General features: G+C 44.3%; 1 protein-coding gene across 5 annotated transcripts in view; it reads left to right on the forward strand.

Annotated features, from left to right (window-relative positions):
- SBNO2 (strawberry notch homolog 2) overlaps positions 1-19263 on the forward strand; it is a 174324-nt gene that overhangs the window by 143694 nt on the left and 11367 nt on the right. For all 5 annotated transcript variants that reach the window (XM_058163530.1, XM_058163534.1, XM_058163529.1 and 2 more), the window contains 8 exons: positions 1090-1265; positions 3041-3172; positions 5825-5960; positions 7733-7845; positions 11224-11295; positions 13148-13256; positions 14489-14563; positions 18617-18760. In XM_058163530.1, coding sequence (XP_058019513.1) covers positions 1090-1265; positions 3041-3172; positions 5825-5960; positions 7733-7845; positions 11224-11295; positions 13148-13256; positions 14489-14563; positions 18617-18760 — 957 coding nt within the window. The remainder of the gene's footprint in view (positions 1-1089; positions 1266-3040; positions 3173-5824; positions 5961-7732; positions 7846-11223; positions 11296-13147; positions 13257-14488; positions 14564-18616; positions 18761-19263) is intronic.

Raw genomic sequence — 19263 nt, forward strand, 5'->3', positions numbered from 1 at the left:
TCCAATATCTCAGGGGTTGCCACAAAGAAGAGGGAGTCGGGCTGTTCTCCAAAGCACCTGAGGGTAGAACAAGAAGCAATGGGTGGAAACTAATCAAAGAGAGAAGCAACTTAGAACTAAGGAGAAATTTCCTGACATTTAGGACAATTAATCAGTGGAACAACTTGCCACCAGAAGTTGTGAATGCTCCAACACTGGAAGTTTTTAAGAAGATGTTGGATAACCATTTGTCTGAAATGGTGTAGAGTTTCCTGCCTAAGCAGGGGGTTGGATTATTATAATAATAATAATAATAATAATAATAATAATAATAATAATAATAATAATAATAATAATAATAATAATAATAATAATAATAATAATAATTTAATTTTTATACCGCCCTTCTCCCGAAGGACTCAGGGCGGTGAACAGGCAAATAAAATAGTACAATATATTACAATAAAACACATTTTTAAAAACTTATTCAAAATAGCCTAAATTTAAAATACCATACAAAATATAAAAAACCCCAATAAAATCCATATTTAAAAACCCTGTTTAAGCCGTCCTGCTCGAAAGAATAGATATGTCTTCAGCTCGCGGCGAAAGGTCTGGAGGTCAGGAAGTTGTCGAAGTCCTGGGGGAAGGTCGTTCCAGAGGGTAGGTGCCCCCACCGAGAAGGCTCTCCCCCTGGGGGTCGCCAGCCTACACTGTTTGGCTGACGGCACCCTGAGAAGACCCTCTCTATGGGAGCGTACCGGCCGGTGGGAGGCATGTGGTAACAGAAGGCGGTCCCGAAGATATCCCGGTCCTATGCCATGGAGCGCTTTAAAGGTGGTAACCAACACCTTGAAGACCTCCAAGGTCCCTTCCAACTCTGTTATTCTATTCTATTCTATTCTATTCTATTCTATTCTTCATTCCAATATTCTCTTCTCTTCTCTTCTCCTCCTACTCTACTCTACTCTATTCTAGTCTACTCTAATCATCCTACAACTGATGCAAGCCACAAAGCTACCATTGCCTTAATCTGCCTTCCTGTTTTCCTCTCTTCGAAAAGAAAAAAAGAGAAGAAGTGCTACAATTTCTTTCTCTTCCCCTTTACAGTTGGCCTATATTGGCTGAACCCGCAAAAGGAGATGAACGGATCAGGGACTCCGGAATACGTGGAGAACATGAAGCAGGAACTGCTGTCTCAAGTGAAGGAATTGGGCAAAGAGCTACCTCTTAATACTTTAGACGAGCTGATCGACTACTTTGGAGGCCCGGAAAAAGTAGCAGAGGTAAAACATTAGGGACCAGAGAAAGGGGAAGCATCACAAAAGGTTTTTTGTCTTCTATGCCTCACAAAGTCAATTCACACTTGGATGGCCTATACTAGGAGTCTCCAAAGTTGGCCACTTTAAGACTTGTGGACTTCAACTCCCAGAATTCCTCAGAGAGCCATGAAGTCTACGAGAATGGCTATCTGAGGAATTCTGGGAATTGAAGTCCACAAGAATGGCTGTCTGAGGAATTCTGGGAGCTGAAGTCCACAAGAATGGCTGTCGGAGGAATTCTGGGAGTTGAAGTCCACAAGAATGGCTGTCGGAGGAATTCTGGGAGTTGAAGTCCACCAGCCTTAAAGTGGCCAACTTTGACCGATACCTTTGATTTATAAAGGCATTAGAGACGGTGCTGAATTAGCATTGCTTCACAGAGAAGTTATTTTGTGGGGTCCTTGGTGCGCTCTGAGCTTGGTCGTTTCCTTGCAGACATTTCATGATCCAACTAGGTTACATCCTCAGTGCTAGGGAGAGGTTTGCTGCCTATTTATATACTGTAACTGGCGCTGCCAAGGTTGGTGACCAGTTCGTCTCCATTTAAAGTTAAGCTTTCCTCTATTTCAGTTTTTGGCAGAGCCACCCCACTTAAAGTCAACTGGGAGAAAGTGTGAGAGCAGAGACTCATACAGAGATAGATCAGGCACCCACCTTCATAGAAGGAGCCGTGAACTTAGTGACTCCTCTCATTTGTTTCAAAAACAGCCTTACCTTCTTGAGATCCTGGGTTCAGGTCCTTCATGAAAGAGAATCTGGGGAAATCCTTGCCTGGAAAGATCACCTTGGTGTTTGCTGCTTGTTTGTTCAAATTTCTATGCCACCCATCTCCCTTACAAGAATCTAGGGGTGTCAAACTCAATTTCATTGAGGGCTGCATTAGGGTTGTGTTTGACCTCTTGAGGCCGGGGTGGGTATGGCCAGCATGAATAACTCATGTCAGGGATACTTGTGGCAGCCTGAGGGCTCTGCCAGCGAAAACGGGCTTCCAAGCTCCGTTTTCAGCTGTCACCGCCTCCTGCAACGCTCTGCCAGCGAAAACGGAGCTCAAGAGGGCTGCCCACGGCCCCCCTGAGTTCCCTTTTCGCTAGCAGAGGCACCACGGGCCGGTCCTTTGCTGTTTCCAGGGTGGCCTCACGGGCCAGATCTAACCACCCCACGGGCTGGATCCACCCCCGCCCCCACCCAACAGGCCTTGACTTTGACACCTCTGCCATAGGACAACTCGCCATGGCCAACTTCCTGTGGGGCAACTCACCACGAGACAAGAGTCACCCTAAGAGTGAAGAAATGGTAGAATAGCATCATTAAAGAAAGGATGCAAAAGGAGGGGCAGAATGAAACGGGAATGACAAAAATGAAAACCTGTTTTAAAAACTATTTTAAACAATTGAATTGAATCGCTGAATGGTCCCAGGACAAATTGTCCCGTAGCAAATTGTCTACAGTGAGTTGTCCATGGCAAGTTGACTGTGGCGAGTTGTCCCGTTCTACCCCCACACGGTGACTCTGGCCGGCTATGTTTTTCTGAGATAGAAAGACAAAATAAGATTTAATTAATTAATTGGATAAGATTTGCCCATCTGAAGTAATGTGATTTTGGGCGGCTAACCATTCAGAGCGAAATAAAAACCGTAAGCAAAACTACGCAGTGCCATCCAGTAGCAGCCACGGCTTGTAGATGTGCACACAGCCACAAAACAGGGTCACTCCCGTGTCCCCTTTTCCCTCTCGGACAGATGACCGGGCGGAAGGGACGAGTCGTGCGGAGGCCCGGTGGCTCCGTGGTGTTTGAATCGCGAGCTGAGCAAGGCCTTTCGATTGACCACGTGAACCTCAAGGAGAAGGAGCGTTTCATGAATGGAGACAAAGTGAGTGCTGGGGGGGCGGGGGGGGCGCGGATCTGCCTAGGAATGGGATGGGGAGGGACTCCATCTTCTTAGAGTCATGATAGGCATTGGACCCCTCTGTGTTTTGACCTTGAGCTCCCCGTGACTGGAGAAGATCAAAGAAGCAGTGATTTCTCTTGAATGCTCATGCAGGCTAAATGTGTTGTGACCTAGGCCCAAGTAGTTATTACCAGACACAATCAGTCTTAAACAAACATATTTTATTAGAACAGCTGAGAATTACTTCATTCTCAGCTTAGTCCAAATTCAGTCCAAAACAAAGTCCTTCAGAAAGAGTCCTTCGGCCTTATCACAGACCTTTGTCTTCTTTGGCACCCTGCCGAAGGCTTTTCTTGGCAAGAACTCCACAAAGTTCAGAAACAGGAGACACCCACAAGAAACAATTGTAGCAACGTTGCTTTCCTACTAAGAACCCAAGAAGTTGCTGTTCTTTTAAGCCTTATGGGAGGGGCCAATCATCTCCTGGCCCTACTCCCTAGTCGTCCCTTTTGCTTCAGCTGCTCTTGCCTTCTGGCAGCTCTTCGCATGCGTGAACTAGGAACAGGCTCCTCCTATTCCTCTGCCTCTCTGCTGTCCGCCTCTGGAGGCTCCGGAGTCCGCGCATCGCTCCCAGATGGCCCTGGCACCATCTCTGTCTCTGACGCAGAGCCCTCATCCGGGCCTTCCCCTGACTCCAGTACTGGCCCATTGTCCTCCCCAGCCTCCTTACTGTCCAACTCCGCTGCCAGCTCCACAGGCTGCTGGTGGACCACAACAGAATGCAGGTAGTCCTCAATGACCGATCGCTCAGAGATTGTTAGAAGCCGATAGAGGAGAATATTTGTAGCCTAGGGTTGAAACGAAATGAGGGGTCCTTGGGGCTCTGTGAGCTTGGTGGCTTTCTTGCAGACCCAGCTATGTAGCATCATCAGTGCTGGTAGGGAGTGGGGTTTGCTCTCAATTTATACTCTAGTGGCTTGCCCTGTGAGTGTTGGTGGGGGTGGTCTTGGCAGTTCCTTGATTAGGCTGTTGTGTGCTGTGGGACCCTGGGCGCACTCTGAGCTTGGTTGTTTTCTTGCAGACATTTCAGTACCCAACTAGGTAACATTATCAGTGCTAGTAGGGAGTGAGGTTTGCTCTCAGTTTATATTCTAGTGGTATTGATGGGAGTGGTCTTGGCAGTTCCTTGATTGGGCTGTTGAACGTTAACTTGTTTGGCAGTTCCTCAATTGGGGTATTATTATATATATAATATAATAATAAATATAAATATATATTTTTATATATATATATATATATATATATATATATATATATATATATATATATATATATATATATATATATATATATGTTTTCTGAGGTTTCATGGTGTTTGTATGTAGGTCTTTGGTTATTGGGTTTTCTCCCGTAAAATTGGAAGTGTCTTGGCGGCGTTTCGTGAATGAGACTTCGTCAAACGTTGCCAAGACACTTCCAATTTTACGCGGGAGAAAACGCAATAACCAAAGACCTACATATATATATATATATATATATATATATATATATATATATATATATATATATATATATATATATATTTATATATATATATATTTGCATTTATATATATATATATTTGCATTTATATCCCGCCCTTCTCCGAAGACTCAGGGCGGCTTACACTATGTCAAGCAATAGTCTTCATCCATTTGTATATTATATACAAAGTCAACTTATTGCCCCCAACAATCTGGGTCCTCATTTTACCTACCTTATAAAGGATGGAAGGCTGAATCAACCTTGGGCCTGGTGGGACTTGAACCTGCAGTAATTGCAAGCAGCTGCTGTTAATAACAGACTGCATTAGCCTGTTGAGCCACCAGAGGCCCCTATATGAGACGCGGTGGCGCAATGGTTAGAGTGCAATACTGCAGGCTACTTCTGCTAACTGCCGGCTGCTTGCAATTTGGCAGTTCAAATCTCACCAGGCTCAAGGTTGACTCAGCCTTCCATCCTTCCGAGGTGGGTAAAATGAGGGCCCAGATTATTGGGGGCCATAGGCTGACTCTAAACTGCTTAGAGAGGGCTGTAAAGTACTATAAAGCGGTATATAAGTCTAAGTGCTATTGCTATTTACCTTTTCATTGTTAATCTTGGACCTTCTTAGAGCTTTTGACCTGCCTCTGGAGTTCTGATGGTTGCCCGCCCCCCCCCAAAATAAAATAAAATTACATGATTGCCTTTTGGGTGCTTCGCAAACAGCTCACATTAGTAGCATTCTGCGGAGATTTGACTGCAATGTTGATGGGGTTTGCCAGTTTATGACATTTCTTCCAATTTCTGGCAAAAACAACAACAACAACCCTGCCATTGAAGAAGATGGGTTCACTTAATGAACATTGGATGGATTACAGCAGCTCGCAGATTGATAATCCCAGAGCCACAGTTGTTCCTTATCTCCTTTGCAAACGATTTAACTCCACTTTCCATTTGAAAATGCATACTCCTCCCGCCCGACATAGCTCACAGGGCAGGGGTTGAGCCAACTTGCTTGAAAACATTAAGGAGGCTGCTGTGTTCCAAAAATCCAGTGAGAAAATTGACTCTGTTCTCTCTCTCTCTGTGTCTGTCTCTCTGTCTCTCTCTTAGCTCGTAGCAATAATCTCGGAGGCCTCCAGCTCAGGGATTTCTCTCCAAGCAGACAGACGGGTAAAGAATCAGAAACGGCGGGTCCACATGACGCTGGAATTGCCCTGGAGTGCTGATCGAGCCATACAGCAGTTTGGTAAGACTCTCAAGCCAGCTTTGGTGTTTCCTGTAGGAATGTCCAGAATAGGAAATCTAGTTTAATGAAAAGAAGGACTAGGAGTGACATGATATCAGTGTTCCAATATCTCAGGGGCTGCCACAAAGAAGAGGGAGTCTAACTATTCTCCAAAGCACCTGAGGGTAGAACAAGAAGCAATGGGTGGAAACTAATCAAGGAAAGAAGCAACTTAGAACTAAGGAGAAATTTCCTGACAATTAGAACAATTAATCAGTGGAACGACTTGCTTGCAGAAGTTGTGAATGCTCCAACAATGGAAATTTTTAAGAAAATGTTGGATAACCATCTGTCTGAAATGGTGTAGGGTTTCCTACCTGGGCAGGGGGTTGGACTAGAAGACCTCCAAGGTCTCTTCCAACTGTTGTTATATTATATTATTATATTATTAAATACGACCACAACTGAGCCGAAAATTCCTGTTGCTAAGTGAGTTGTTAAGTTAGTTTTGCCCCCAACTTATGACCTTTCTTCCTACAGTTGTTAAGTGAATCCCCCGCAGCTGGTTAAGTTAGTAACATGGTTGTTAAGTGAATCTGGCTTCCCCATTGACTTTACTTGTCAGAAGGTCCCAGAGGGGGATCACATGACCCCGGGACGCTGCAACCGTCATAAATATGAGTCAGTTGCCAAGAGTCTGAATTTTGACCATGGGGATGCTATGGCAGTCCTAAAGCCAGGACAGGTAGAAAGTCACTTTTGCCAGGGCCTTTATAACTTCAAGCAGCCGCTCAAAAAATGGTTACGACTCGAGGATTACCTGTAAAGGTGATGCCCTTAACTGAAAATTGGACATATCTGATACGAAGGGGCCCATTTCTCACAGCCTGGAGATGTTGAGTCATTGATTTCCAAAATTGGTGGCCCATTTGGGGAAATCTGGATTGTGCTGTGGGATGGTCCATTCACAACTTACGAAGAACGGCTGCAGGATTTGGGTTTGGCTAGTCTAAAGAAAAGAAGATTTAGGGGGTGACATGATAATCAGTCTTCCAGTATTTGAAGGGCTGCCACAAAGAAGAGGGGGACAAATAATTCTCCAAAGCACCAGAAACAAAGGTTGAAAACGAATCAAAGAGAGAAGCAACCTAGAATCAAGGAGAAACTTCCTAACCGTGAGGACAATTAACTGGTGGAACAGCTTGCCACTAGAAGTTGCATCACTGGAGGTTTTTAAGAAGAGACTTTGTTGTTGTTAGTTGTGAAGTCGTGTCCAACCCATCGCGACCCCATAGGCAATGTTCCTCCAGGCCTTCCTGTCCTCTACCAACCTCTGGAGTCCATTTAAGCTCACGCCGACTGCTTCAGTGACTCCATCCAGCCACCTCCTTCTCTGTCGTCTCCTTCTTCTTTTGCCCTCCATCGTTCCCAGCATTAGGCTCTTCTCCAGGGAGTCCTTCCTTCTCATTAGGTGGCCAAAATATTAGAGTTTCCTCTTCAGGATCTGGCCTTCTAAGGAGCAGTCAGGGTTGATCTCCTCTAGGACTGACCGATTGGATCGCCTTGCAGTCCAAGGGACTCGTAGGAGTCTTCTCCAGCACCAGAGTTCAAAGGCCTCAATTCTTTGGTGCTCAGCCTTCCTTATGGTCCAACTTTCACAGCCATCCATTGCAACCAGAAGAAGAGAATAGACAGTCACTTATCGGAAATAGTACAGGCAGAGGGTTGGGCTAGAAGACTTCCAAGGTCCCTTCCAGCTCATTTGTTCTATTCAATCTGCCTTTTCCTTCCAGGCCGCACCCATCGTTCCAACCAGGTATCTGCTCCAGAGTACATTTTTCTCATCTCCGAACTGGCTGGTGAACGGCGGTTTGCGTCCATTGTGGCGAAGCGTCTAGAAAGCCTTGTAAGTTATTTTCTTTCCCTGCCTAAAAACCTTAAGAAAATTCACCCTTTTCAACCTCCTGCTCCGTTCCCTTTCAGAGAGAATAATTTTGAGCCTATTTTACAGGGGGGGTCTAGGACAATGTCGGCGAACCTATGGAACTTTCCTGAAACCATCCCACAAAGAATGCACGGCCTCGCTAGCTCCTCTTCCACGTTCCTGTGATCACACGCGCACCAGTCAGTTGGCTGTCGCGCACGCAGGAGCGCCGGAACCCGGAAGAGCCACGTTCCGTCACACATGCGCAGGCCGGCACCCGACATTCTAGGTTGATGTTGCACATGTACGCAATGGCCAGCTGTTCGTCGGGTGCGCTTTCATGCCAGTATCCGGGTGTTCGGATGCTGGCTCGTGCGTGCGCGATGGACCGCCACTCTTCCGGGTATCGGCGCTCCCGCGTGCGCGAAGGCCAGCGGGGCCGCGCATACCTTATGGGATGGTTTCGCGTGCCACTTCCACCACGCAAGCCTGCACGCGGGGACGTCAAAGGTTCGCCATCCCTGGTGTAGGACAATTCACTGCAGCCAACTCGGCACGGCCAACTGGCCGCAGCCAACTCACCGTGGCCAACTCACCGCAGACAATTCCGTGTGAAATAACTCCATGCTTTCAGTGCTATCCGCCACTGTTTCTTCGACGTTCATTTCCATTTTTGTCGATGGAAATAATGTCGAAGAAACATTTATCGCATTGAGTTGAAATGTCCATGGCGAGTTGGCCCGTGGCAAGTTGTCCCATTCCGCTTTACAGGGGCTTGTAAAAGTTTTTAATCTGGGAACAGTCTTTATTTCTTAAATTTCTAGGCCAGCCATGTTGCTAGTGCAGCGATTCTGGGTGGCTTACAAAGTAACCGAAAGTTAAAAAGTGCAAGCAACCCCAATTTTATTTATTTATTTATTTATTTATTTATTTATTAATTAATTAATTAATTAATTAATTAATTAATTAGATTTTTATACTGCCCTTTTCCCGAAGGACTCACGATAGGAGCCAAGGATAAAAACTCAATATATATACAATTAAAACCAGAATTTAAAACTAAGCAAATTACAAAAAGGCCGACATTAAAATTTAAAAATTTAAAACCCTAGAACGATAAAAACCCAATTTAAAATTAATAAAACTATTATGCCAGTCCCGCTTGAATAAATAAGTGTGTTTTTAGCTCACGGCGAAAGGTCCGAAGATCAGGCACTTGGCGTAGGCCAGGGGGAAGTTCGTTTCAGAGCTCCGACAGAGAAGGCCCTGCTCCTGGGGGCCACCAGCCGACATTGTTTGGCGGACGGCACCCTGAGAAGACCCTCTCTGTGAGAGCGTACGGGTCGATACGCTTTAAAATTAGTTTAAAAGAGTTAATAACCAAGTTGATGGAAGTCTGTAGAGATTCTCAGTCATCCAGGTCATGGTTGTCCCAAGGGCCTCTGGTGACTCAACAGGCTAATGCAGTCTGTTATTAACAGCAGCTGCTTGCAATTACTGCAGGTTCAAGTCCCACCAGGCCCAAGGTTGACTCAGCCTTCCATCCTTTATAAGGGAGGTAAAATGAGGACCCAGATTGTTGGGGGGGGCAATAAGTTGACTTTGTATATAATATACAAATGGATGAAGACTATTGCTTAACATAGTGTAAGCTGCCCTGAGTCTTCGGAGAAGGGCGGGATATAAATGCAAATTTTTTTTTTTTAAAGTGCTTTTTAAAAAAAAAAAAAAAAACTGGAAAGTCCAGTTCCCTCCTGAAAAAAGCCCTTTTGGGACAACCACGACCTGGATGACTGAGAATCTCTGCAGACTTTTAGCTATACCAGGGGTCTCCAATCTTGGTCCCTTTAAGACTTGTGGACTTCAGCTCCCAGAGTTCCTCAGCCAGCTTTGCTGGCTGAGGGACTCTGGGAGTTGAAGTCCCCGAGTCTTAAAGGGACCAAGGTTGGAGACCCCTGAGCTATACAATTTGGGATGGACACCCTTTGAATGGTGGGGGAGAAGGAATGGATTTCCAGAGGGGGGAAAAATTGCAGACTACCGGAACCATTTGCACCACTCGGGTGACCCTGAGGACACAGATAAACCTCCAAGTTGGCTCAACGACCCTCTAAAAGTATGCAAAGGAACAGCGGTCTGCAAGGAACATAAATCTTTCCATTTCCCCACCATCCTGGCAGAACTGAAGAAGCTTCTTGGATGAGAAGCGAAACCTCTTCAAAAGACAAAACAGGAAAGTCCTGGAAAAAAAGCACCCTCAGGACAATCAAGTTGCTGGGCAATTGAAATGAAAATGGGAGGGAGAAACACTCCCAGACTGCTTTCCTGTTTCAGATCTATTTGGGTTTTTTGTTACACCAACTCCAAACACCACAGCAAGGAATTGTGGGAGTTGTAGTCTGAAAACATCAAAAGGAAATGAGATTCCTGGCCTCCTGCTGTCTAGCTCAGGAGCGCAACCCCTTTTTTTTTGATCCGCCTCCAGTTGCTGACCTAATCAGAAATACTCTCTTCAAACATATAACTCTCATCTGATGATCATTTCTAGTCAATTAACAACAATGACTATTTTATTTTATTTATTAAATCGATCTCACCATCGAGTGGTCTTGGGTGGGCTTACAACATCATAGAGCAACAGCGTGAAGCAATTAGCATGGTAAAAACTTTTAACATTAAAAGTTAAGAAAATACCTTTGCAAAATGAAATAATTAGGAAAATAATGGAATCTGCTGAAATGAGTAAATTGACATTTGAAATAAGAGAACAGGAAGAAAAGCAATATAAGATATGGGATATATTTTATCAATGGCTAGAAGGGAAGATATGTTAGTAAAGATTGGAGAAAGAATACTATTAATTGAAATATTAATGGTGTAGAACGATAGAATTAATGATGTTATCAGATAAAATATTTATTAGCTGATATGCATATGGAATGAGAAAAATAAAGGTTATAGCCATTGGTTAATTTAAAGTTCTGGATATAAAGATGGTGACGATACAAATTTAGATAAATTAAGGATATTTGTAAATTGTGAAGGCACAAGAGATTAGTAATCACCCCGCTGACACACAATATTGGGATTGAAAATGTTATCATGAATATGCGTTTTGTCTTAAAAGAAAATAAAAAACTTTTGTATATATAAAAAAAGTTAACTATGCAAGAAAGAAACCAATGGGGTAGAAGTGAGACTAGCCCTTAAATGATTTGGGTTTTTCCTGATAGAAAATTACTCCAAGAGTAGCTAGTCAAGCTGGGCTCTCAATCGTGTTAGCAAAACATAGACTAAGCCACGGCGAAACACGAACTGCTGTTGTGTCCAGTTTCATGTGTGAACTTCTCTTTATCACAGGGTGCCTTAACTCACGGTGACCGAAGAGCGACTGAATCCCGGGACCTCAGCAAATACAACTTTGAGAATAAGGTGAGGTCCAGCGGCGGGTTTCCAATATTCTTACCACCGGTTCGCCCCGCGCACGCTCGCTTTGCGCATGCGCGCACATTCCGCACAGGAGCCCGGCTTTCCGCGCAAGCACTTTGCTCACTTGAGTGCCTTCCGCGCATGTGCCCGGCCTCGAAAATGTGCCTAAATAGGACGTCATAGCTCAGGGGCGGGCTGAATACCACACCTCTCTTGAGGTTATGTCTGATGGTCTCCCAAAACTTCTGCCTTTCAGTAAAATCTGTTAGTTAGAAAAGGTGCTGTGGATTTGTATTTTTTGCCTTTATTTTTCATAACATCCAGTATGTGGGTTTTTTTGTCCTCAAGGAGAGCATTTCAAGAAGATGCATGAGGTGGAAAATACAGCTAGTGCCTTAGTTTCTCCGGGTAAAATGAGGATAGAAGCTTAAGCCTTAAAACGTGCAACCTTTGGCGCTCTCTGAGCTTGGTTATTTGCTTGCCAAGATCTCATTCATTACCCAACAAAGTATGGGTCATCCTCGAATTACGACCACAACTGCTAAGCGAAACTTTCGATAGCTGAGTTTTGCCCCATTTCTTTCTTGCCTTAGTTGTCGAGTCAGTTATGGCCAGTTGTGAAGTTAGTAACATGGTTGTTAAGTGAATCTGACTTCCCCATTGGCTTTGCTGGTCAGAAGGTCGTAAAAGGAGATCACATGATCCCGGGACACATCAATCTTCCTAAATATGAGTCGTTGCCAAGCATCCGTATTTTGTTCGTGCGATCATGGGGATGCTGCAGTGGTCGTAAGTGTGAAAAGCAGTCATATGTCACCTTTTTCAGCCGCATTGTAACTTCGAACGGTCACTGTTGTTGTAAGTTGAGGACTACCTGTAATGTCCTCAGTGCTAGAAGAGAATGTGGGCTTTGTGTTTATATATACAGATAGTCCTCAAATTATGACCAAGTTGCATTAAGTTAAATCAGTTGTTACCGACTTCCGGTAAGACCGGGAGGCCCATTTTTCGCCATTCCCAGCCTCCAGAGGCTTTCTAGGAAACTGGGGAGGGCGAAAATGGTCTCCCCACCTCCACGCCCTCCGTAGGCCGGAAACAGCCCATTTCCTGACTTCCGGTGGGCCCGGAAGGCCCCAAAATCAGCTGGCTGGCGCGCTGTCGTGTCCCACTCCTCCGCTGACGGCCAGGTCAGGGAAATCTGAATCAGGCGTGCCTCTGCAGCTCTGCCAAAGTCCTAGCAAAGTCCTCAGGGCAGGCAGGAGACCAGAAAGTGACTTCAGCAAGATATGTTTAGACTTTGCCTGACTCAGAGAATGGCAGAAAGCAGGTCCTTTATATAGGCCATGGGGTGTGGCTCCATGACTCAGCACTTATCCAGGCCTGCTCCTCCCTTCCTTCTGTTGCCTCCGTCTATCAAGTCGCGAGGGTCACTCCAGTCTTCAGCTGTTGGCAATTGACCTCCCTCAGGCTCACATGCTGTGGGAGAGGGGGAGGGGTCTAGTTGCTCCGTTTGCCTGGGCATGGAGCCAGAGCTGGGGGCTGGAGATACTTCCTCCTCTTCCGCCTGTCTGGGCATGGAGCCAGAGCTGGGGGCTGGAGATACTTCTTCCTCCTCAGCCTGTCTGGGCATGGAGCCAGGGCTGGGGCCGGGAGGCATACTAGGACATTCCTCCGTATTCGGAAGCAGATAAGAAGGCCCCGGCTGCGGTGAGATCGGACGAGACACAACACGCGCGCTGGAGCTGAGCTAGGGCCATGCTGACAGATACGGCTCCGTGTGCCACCTGTGGTATGCGTGCCATAGGTTCGCCATCACGGGCTTAGATTTTTGATGCCTTTCTCTGCCTCTCCCCAGTATGGGATCAGAGCACTCGATAAAGTCCTGCGCACCATCTTCCAGCAGACTGAGAGCAAAGTCCCCGTGCCAAAGATTTATCAAGAAGGAGATGCGGCTTTTTTCAGTGGTAAGCAAGGATGGGGGTGGACTGTAGTGTTAATAAAGACAAGGACAATGCTGATCTTTAGCTATAGGGAAGGATGTGAGCTAACAGATTAACAGAGTTGGAAAGGGACCTCACAGGTCATCTAGTCCAACCCACCGCTCAAGCAGGAGACCCTACAATATTTCTGATTGAGCAGGGGGCTGGACTAGAAGACCTTCAAGGTCCCTTCCAGCTCTATTCCGATTCTGATTCTGATTGAGACTTGATTGAAAACCCTTGCTTGGTTTATAGAATAGAATAGAATAGAATAGAATAGAATAGAATAGAACAGAACAGAACAGAACAGAACAGAACAGAACAGAACAGAACAGAACAGAACAGAACAGAACAGAATAGAATAGAATAAGGAATAAGAGTAGAGATAGAATAGAATAGAATAGAATAGAATAAGGAATAAGAGTAGAGATAGAATAAATAGAATAGAATAGAATAGAATAAGGAATAAGAGTAGAGATAGAATAGAATAGAATAAGAACAGAACAGAACAGAACAGAACAGAATAGAATAGAATAGAATAGAATAGAATAAGGAATAAGAGTAGAGATAATAGAATAGAATAGAATAGAAGAATAGAATAGAATAGAATAGAATAAGGAATAAGAGTAGAGATAGAATAGAACAGAACAGAACAGAACAGAATAGAATAGAATAGAATAGAATAGAATAAGGAATAAGAGTAGAGATAGAATAGAATAGAATAGAATAAGAGTAGAGATAGAACAGAACAGAACAGAACAGAACAGAACAGAACAGAATAGAATAGAATAGAATAGAATAGAATAGAATAGAATAGAATAGAATTTTTTATTGGCCAAGTGTGATTGGACACACAAGGAATTTGTCTTGGTGCATATGCTCTCAGTGTACATAAAAGAAAAGATACCTTCATCAAGGTACAACACTTACAACACTTAATGATAGTCACAGGGAAACAGTCAATATAAATTTTAAGGATACCAGCAACAAGTTCATAGTCATACAGTCATAAGTGGGAAGAGATGGGTGATAGGAACGATGAGAAGATTAATAATAGTGTAGACTTAGTAAATAGTTTGACAGTGTTGAGGGAATTATTTGTTTTTGAGGCCGTTTTTAAAATGCTGCATCACAGTTAATCCACAGGAAAGTCAATTCAATACATCTTTATCGATTTAGCTGTTTTCCATCTGCTAAAATAAATTTCCGGTTTTCAGAAATGAAGCAGTCCCTCCTCTCTGTGGGAATCTCTTGCAAGGAGATGCGATACGGCTTCATGACCATGGAGAAAGGTAAGCTATATATACTCTTTCTCTCAGTTTACTCGCCTGTCTTCTCTTCTACACGGAGGGTGGTTCTCCCCTCTGCTTATCTCGGCCTGCATGTATGAGTCAGGGGAGCGTTACAATGAACTTTCGTTTGATCATAAATCATCCCCAGTTCTTTGTGGAAACTCAACTCACACTTTCTTATAAGTAGAAAAAATTTTTTTGACCCTTCGGTTCTCACGTGTTTTGAAACAAAACTTGAACAGGACTTTGAGTGAGAAGACTTGCAAACTCAATTGCAGTGTTGATCACAAATTTGGGAGGCAAACCTTTCTTCAGAGGCTCTATATTTCTTTATTCTTGGTTTAGGTATCTGATACAGGTGGTTCTCGACTTACAACTATTCCCTTAGTGACCATTCAAAGCAGGGATGAAATGCTCCCGGTTCAGACCAGATTGCCCGATCCACTAGCGATGGTGGCGGCTGGTTCGGAGAACTGGTAGCAAAAATCCATGCCCCTCAACCCCCATGCCCAGCTGAGCCGTATGATCATCAGAGGTGTTTTTTTTTGTTTTTTTTTACTTTTAAAAGAATTGTTTCTTCAGCTGAAAAAATGCTTTTAAAAGTAAAAAAAAAAAGCCTCCGATGATCGCGCGGCTCAGCTGGGATCGTCAGAGGCTTTTAAAACCTCTTCGGCTGAAGAGGTTGTAGAAAAAATGCTTTTAAAAGGCTCTAACGATCCCAGCTGAGCCGCGCCATCATCAGAGGGTTGTTTTTTTTTTACTTTTAAAAGAATTTTTTCTTCAGCTGAAAAAATGCTTTTAAAAGTAAAAAAAAAAAAGCCTCTGATGATCGCGGGGCTCAGCTGGGATCGTCAGAGGCTTTTAAAACCTCTTCGGCTGAAGAGGTTGTAGAAAAAATGCTTTTAAAAGGCTCTAACGATCCCCGCTGGGCCCCGCCATCATCAGAGGGTTGTTTTTTTTTTACTTTTAAAAGAATTTTTTCTTCAGCTGAAAAAATGCTTTTAAAAGTAAAAAAAAAAAAGCCTCTGATGATCGCGGGGCTCAGCTGGGATCGTCAGAGGCTTTTAAAACCTCTTCGGCTGAAGAGGTTGTAGAAAAAATGCTTTTAAAAGGCTCCTCTGATGTAGAGATTATACGTGCAGGTTGTTTAGTTGGCAGACCACTAGCAGCTGAACCATGTGAACTTTAGTCTCCTGCCTCTGACTCGTTCCCAGGGAATCTCTGCTCCTGGGAGGAACCTGACACACACTGTTACAGGTAGCAGATGAAAAACAGAGAAATCATTTTAGGTATCTATCTCAGCTCAGCACTCACTGAATAGGCAGCACCTCAGCCAATCATATATTGTTTCATTGTACATGCATCTTCACTGACCTATCATGATGTTACATGTATGTATCCCCTTGCATGAATTATAATAAAAGGGAGCTTTGGATTTGACTCTGGGCTCTCATCCCGAGGAAGAACGCGTCTTTGACTCTTATATCATGAGAGACCACCACACTCTGACAATCCCAGCTGAGTTGCCTGATCGTCAGAGGCTTTTAAAAGCATTTTTTTTACAACCTCTTCGGCTGAAGAGGTTGTAGAAAAAATAATAATAATAATATAATAATAATATTTTTATTTATAGACCGCCCTTCTCCCAAAGGACTCAGGGCGGTGTACAGCCACAAATAAAATACAGAAAGAAAACAACAATACAAAACTAAAAACAACCCTTTAAAAACCTATTTAATTTGGCTACTTATAAATAAAAATATTCCCTCTAAAATTTACTAAAAAATTTAAAAACCCATAAATCAATTTAATAATATAAAATTTAAGCAAGTCCAGCAAGATGCTTTTAAGAGTAAAAAAAAAAAAAAAGAGTTGGCCACGCCCACCCAGTCACCTTGCCCCCACCCCCCACCAAGCCACGCCCACAGAACCACTAAGTAACAAATTTTACATTTCACCCCTGATTCAAAGTAACAACGGCACTGAAAAAAGTGACTTATGAGCCGTTTCCACATTTACCACCGTTGCGGCATCCACGTGGTCATGTGATCAAAATTCAGGCCCTTGGCAACTGACTCATATTTATGACGGTTGCAGCATCCCGGGGTCGCACGATCCTCTTTTGCGATTGTCTGACCAGCAAAGTCAATGGGGAAGCCAGGTTCGCTTTACAACCTTGTGACTGACTTAACAGCCGCAGTGACTCACTTAACAACGGTGGCAAGAAAGGTCAGAAGAAAATGGAGCGAAACTCATTTCACCACTGTCTTGCTCAGCAGTGGAAATTTGGGGCTCCATTGGAGTCATAAGTGGAGGACTACCCATAATTTATTTTGCACTGTTCTGTCCCCCTCGCCTCAGTCTTAGACTTAATTAGCCGGCACTATCAGCTCTGGCAGCAAACTAGCGAGCGTCTGCCAAGGGTCTCTGTTATCTCTCTTGATGAGTCAACCAGGAACAAACAGTACTTCAGCTCTAATTAAGCAGTTGATTTGCTTGCTACGAAGACGTATAGCAGCCCTTGCTGCTTTTATAGCCTGTGGGGTGTGGCTCCATACCTCAGTACTTCCTAAGCCTGCCCCACCCCTGCTTCTGTTGTTCCCGTCTCTCCTGCCTACGAAACCTAGGGTCCAGCCAGGCCTGATTGCCATCAGCTGGGTCTGGAGGCATGGCCTGGGGGGGAGAAGAGTCAGGGGACGGAGGCCTTGTTATCTCGTCCACCTGGCTTGCCTCTGGCTCCTGGAGCTGAGCCAGGGAAGCCGGTGCTCCCGAGGTAAGTCCTGATGGCCCTTCCCCCTCACTTTCCAAGTCACTTTCTGGCAGGGGGCCCGGCTCAGGGGGTGCAGACACAACACACATAGAGTATATTAAGAGATGTGGACAAACTTCTCAGACCAGAGATTTACACAATCTGAACCTTGGATAAATCTTTGTGAGCAGAGGTGGATTTCATATAATTTTACCACCGGTTCGCCGTGCACCGAAAAGTGAGCGTGCATGCTCGCTTCGCATACACCGTCCATGCATGCGCCCAGTCTTTCGCAAACGCACTCTGCTTGCACTCTGCTTGCACACATGCGTTCATCTTAGAAAACGTGGCTAAATAGGACGGCTTAGTGCTGGGGTGGGCCCAGGCCCACCCGCAGGTCGCCACTATCGGTTCGTCCGAACTAGCTGAATCCCATCACTGTTTGTGGGTCAGGAAACTGGTGTCCAACACCAGAAATATTGAAATGAAAATAAATACAGCAATGGAGAGAGATAAGAAGAAGGAGAGAGATGGAAAGGGAGAAGGAGGGAGAGAGAAAAAAGAAAGAGAAGAGGAGAGGAGGAAAGGGAGGGGAAATAAGAGTAGGAGAGAAGGTGAGACGGGAAGGAAGTAGGGAGGAGGGGGAGAAAGGAAGGGGAAGTAGAGAAAGAGTAGGAGAGGAGAGAAGAAAGTAGGTAGGATGAAAGAAGGGAGTGAGACGAGTGAGAAGGAGAAGAAGGATTGCTGTAAAAAGGAAAAGATGAAATGGAAGAAAGGCAACCCCGAACATGTTTGAATATATTAGGATAAAAAGTGAAACAGTTAAAAAAGAATGAATATTAATAATAGTAGAGAAATTAGAACTTGAGGGCAAAAGACGATGTGACTTATGGAAATGAGCAAGGAAATATTAGGATATGGATAAAAATTACGAAAAAAGAATATTCTGGCAAAAAAATATAACTGAGCAAAATGTATTTGAATATGTTAAATTGTATAAGAAATGATATGGCCAATACTCTGTTCATAAACCAGGGGTCTCCAACCTTGGTAACTTTAAGACTTGTGGACTTCAACTCCCAGCTTTGCTGGCTGAGGGATTCTGGGAGTTGAAGTCCACAAGTCTTAAAGTTACCAAGGTTGGAGACCTCTGTCATAAACTATCCATGTGTGTGTGTGTGGGAGGGGGGGGATTAAAAAATCAATAAAAACTTGTTTTTTAAAAAAAGGAAACTGGTGTTCAAGATGAACTAAATGGATGACATCCTTTTCTCTGTTTGTTTGTTTGTTCATTTCCCTCACAGACTGTTCCATCACCAAGTTCCTAAATCGCATTTTGGGCCTGGAGGTTGACAAACAGAATCTGCTCTTCCAGTACTTCAACGACACTTTCGACTACCTGATCGAGCGGGACAAGAAAGATGGCAAATACGACATGGGGATCCTGGGTAAGCAGGAGGCTCTCACACCGAGTTGGCAACCCCCACAGGCTTGTTGCGTTCCCGGTTAGAGAGATTATGAATGTTGTGAGCCAGGCCCAAGTAGGTAGTAGGAAACTCAGTCCGTGAAAAAACAAACAAACTTTCTTTGAACAGCTGAGAATTACTTCATCCCCAGTATCGTTCAACTCAAATTAAAACAAATTCCTCCCAACACAAATTCCTCAGTCCTATCACAAACCTTGGTCCAATTAGGCAAACTGCCAAAGGCCTTTCTTGGCAAACGTTCAGAAGTCACAGAAATAAATGCAAGATGTAGACGAAGCAGAAGATGAAGCTAACAACGTTGTTTTCCAGCAAAGCCCAAATCATCTCTTGGCCCTATTCCTGAGTTGTCCTTTTTGCTTGAGCTGCTCTTGCCTTCTGGCAGCTCTTCTCATGCGTGCATTAGAAACAGGCTCCTCCTGTTCCTCTGCCTCACTACTATCAGGCTCTGGAGGCTCTGGAGTCCG

Source organism: Ahaetulla prasina, chromosome 1 (assembly GCF_028640845.1).
Source record: "Ahaetulla prasina isolate Xishuangbanna chromosome 1, ASM2864084v1, whole genome shotgun sequence".
NCBI classification, from domain to species: Eukaryota; Metazoa; Chordata; class Lepidosauria; order Squamata; family Colubridae; genus Ahaetulla; species Ahaetulla prasina.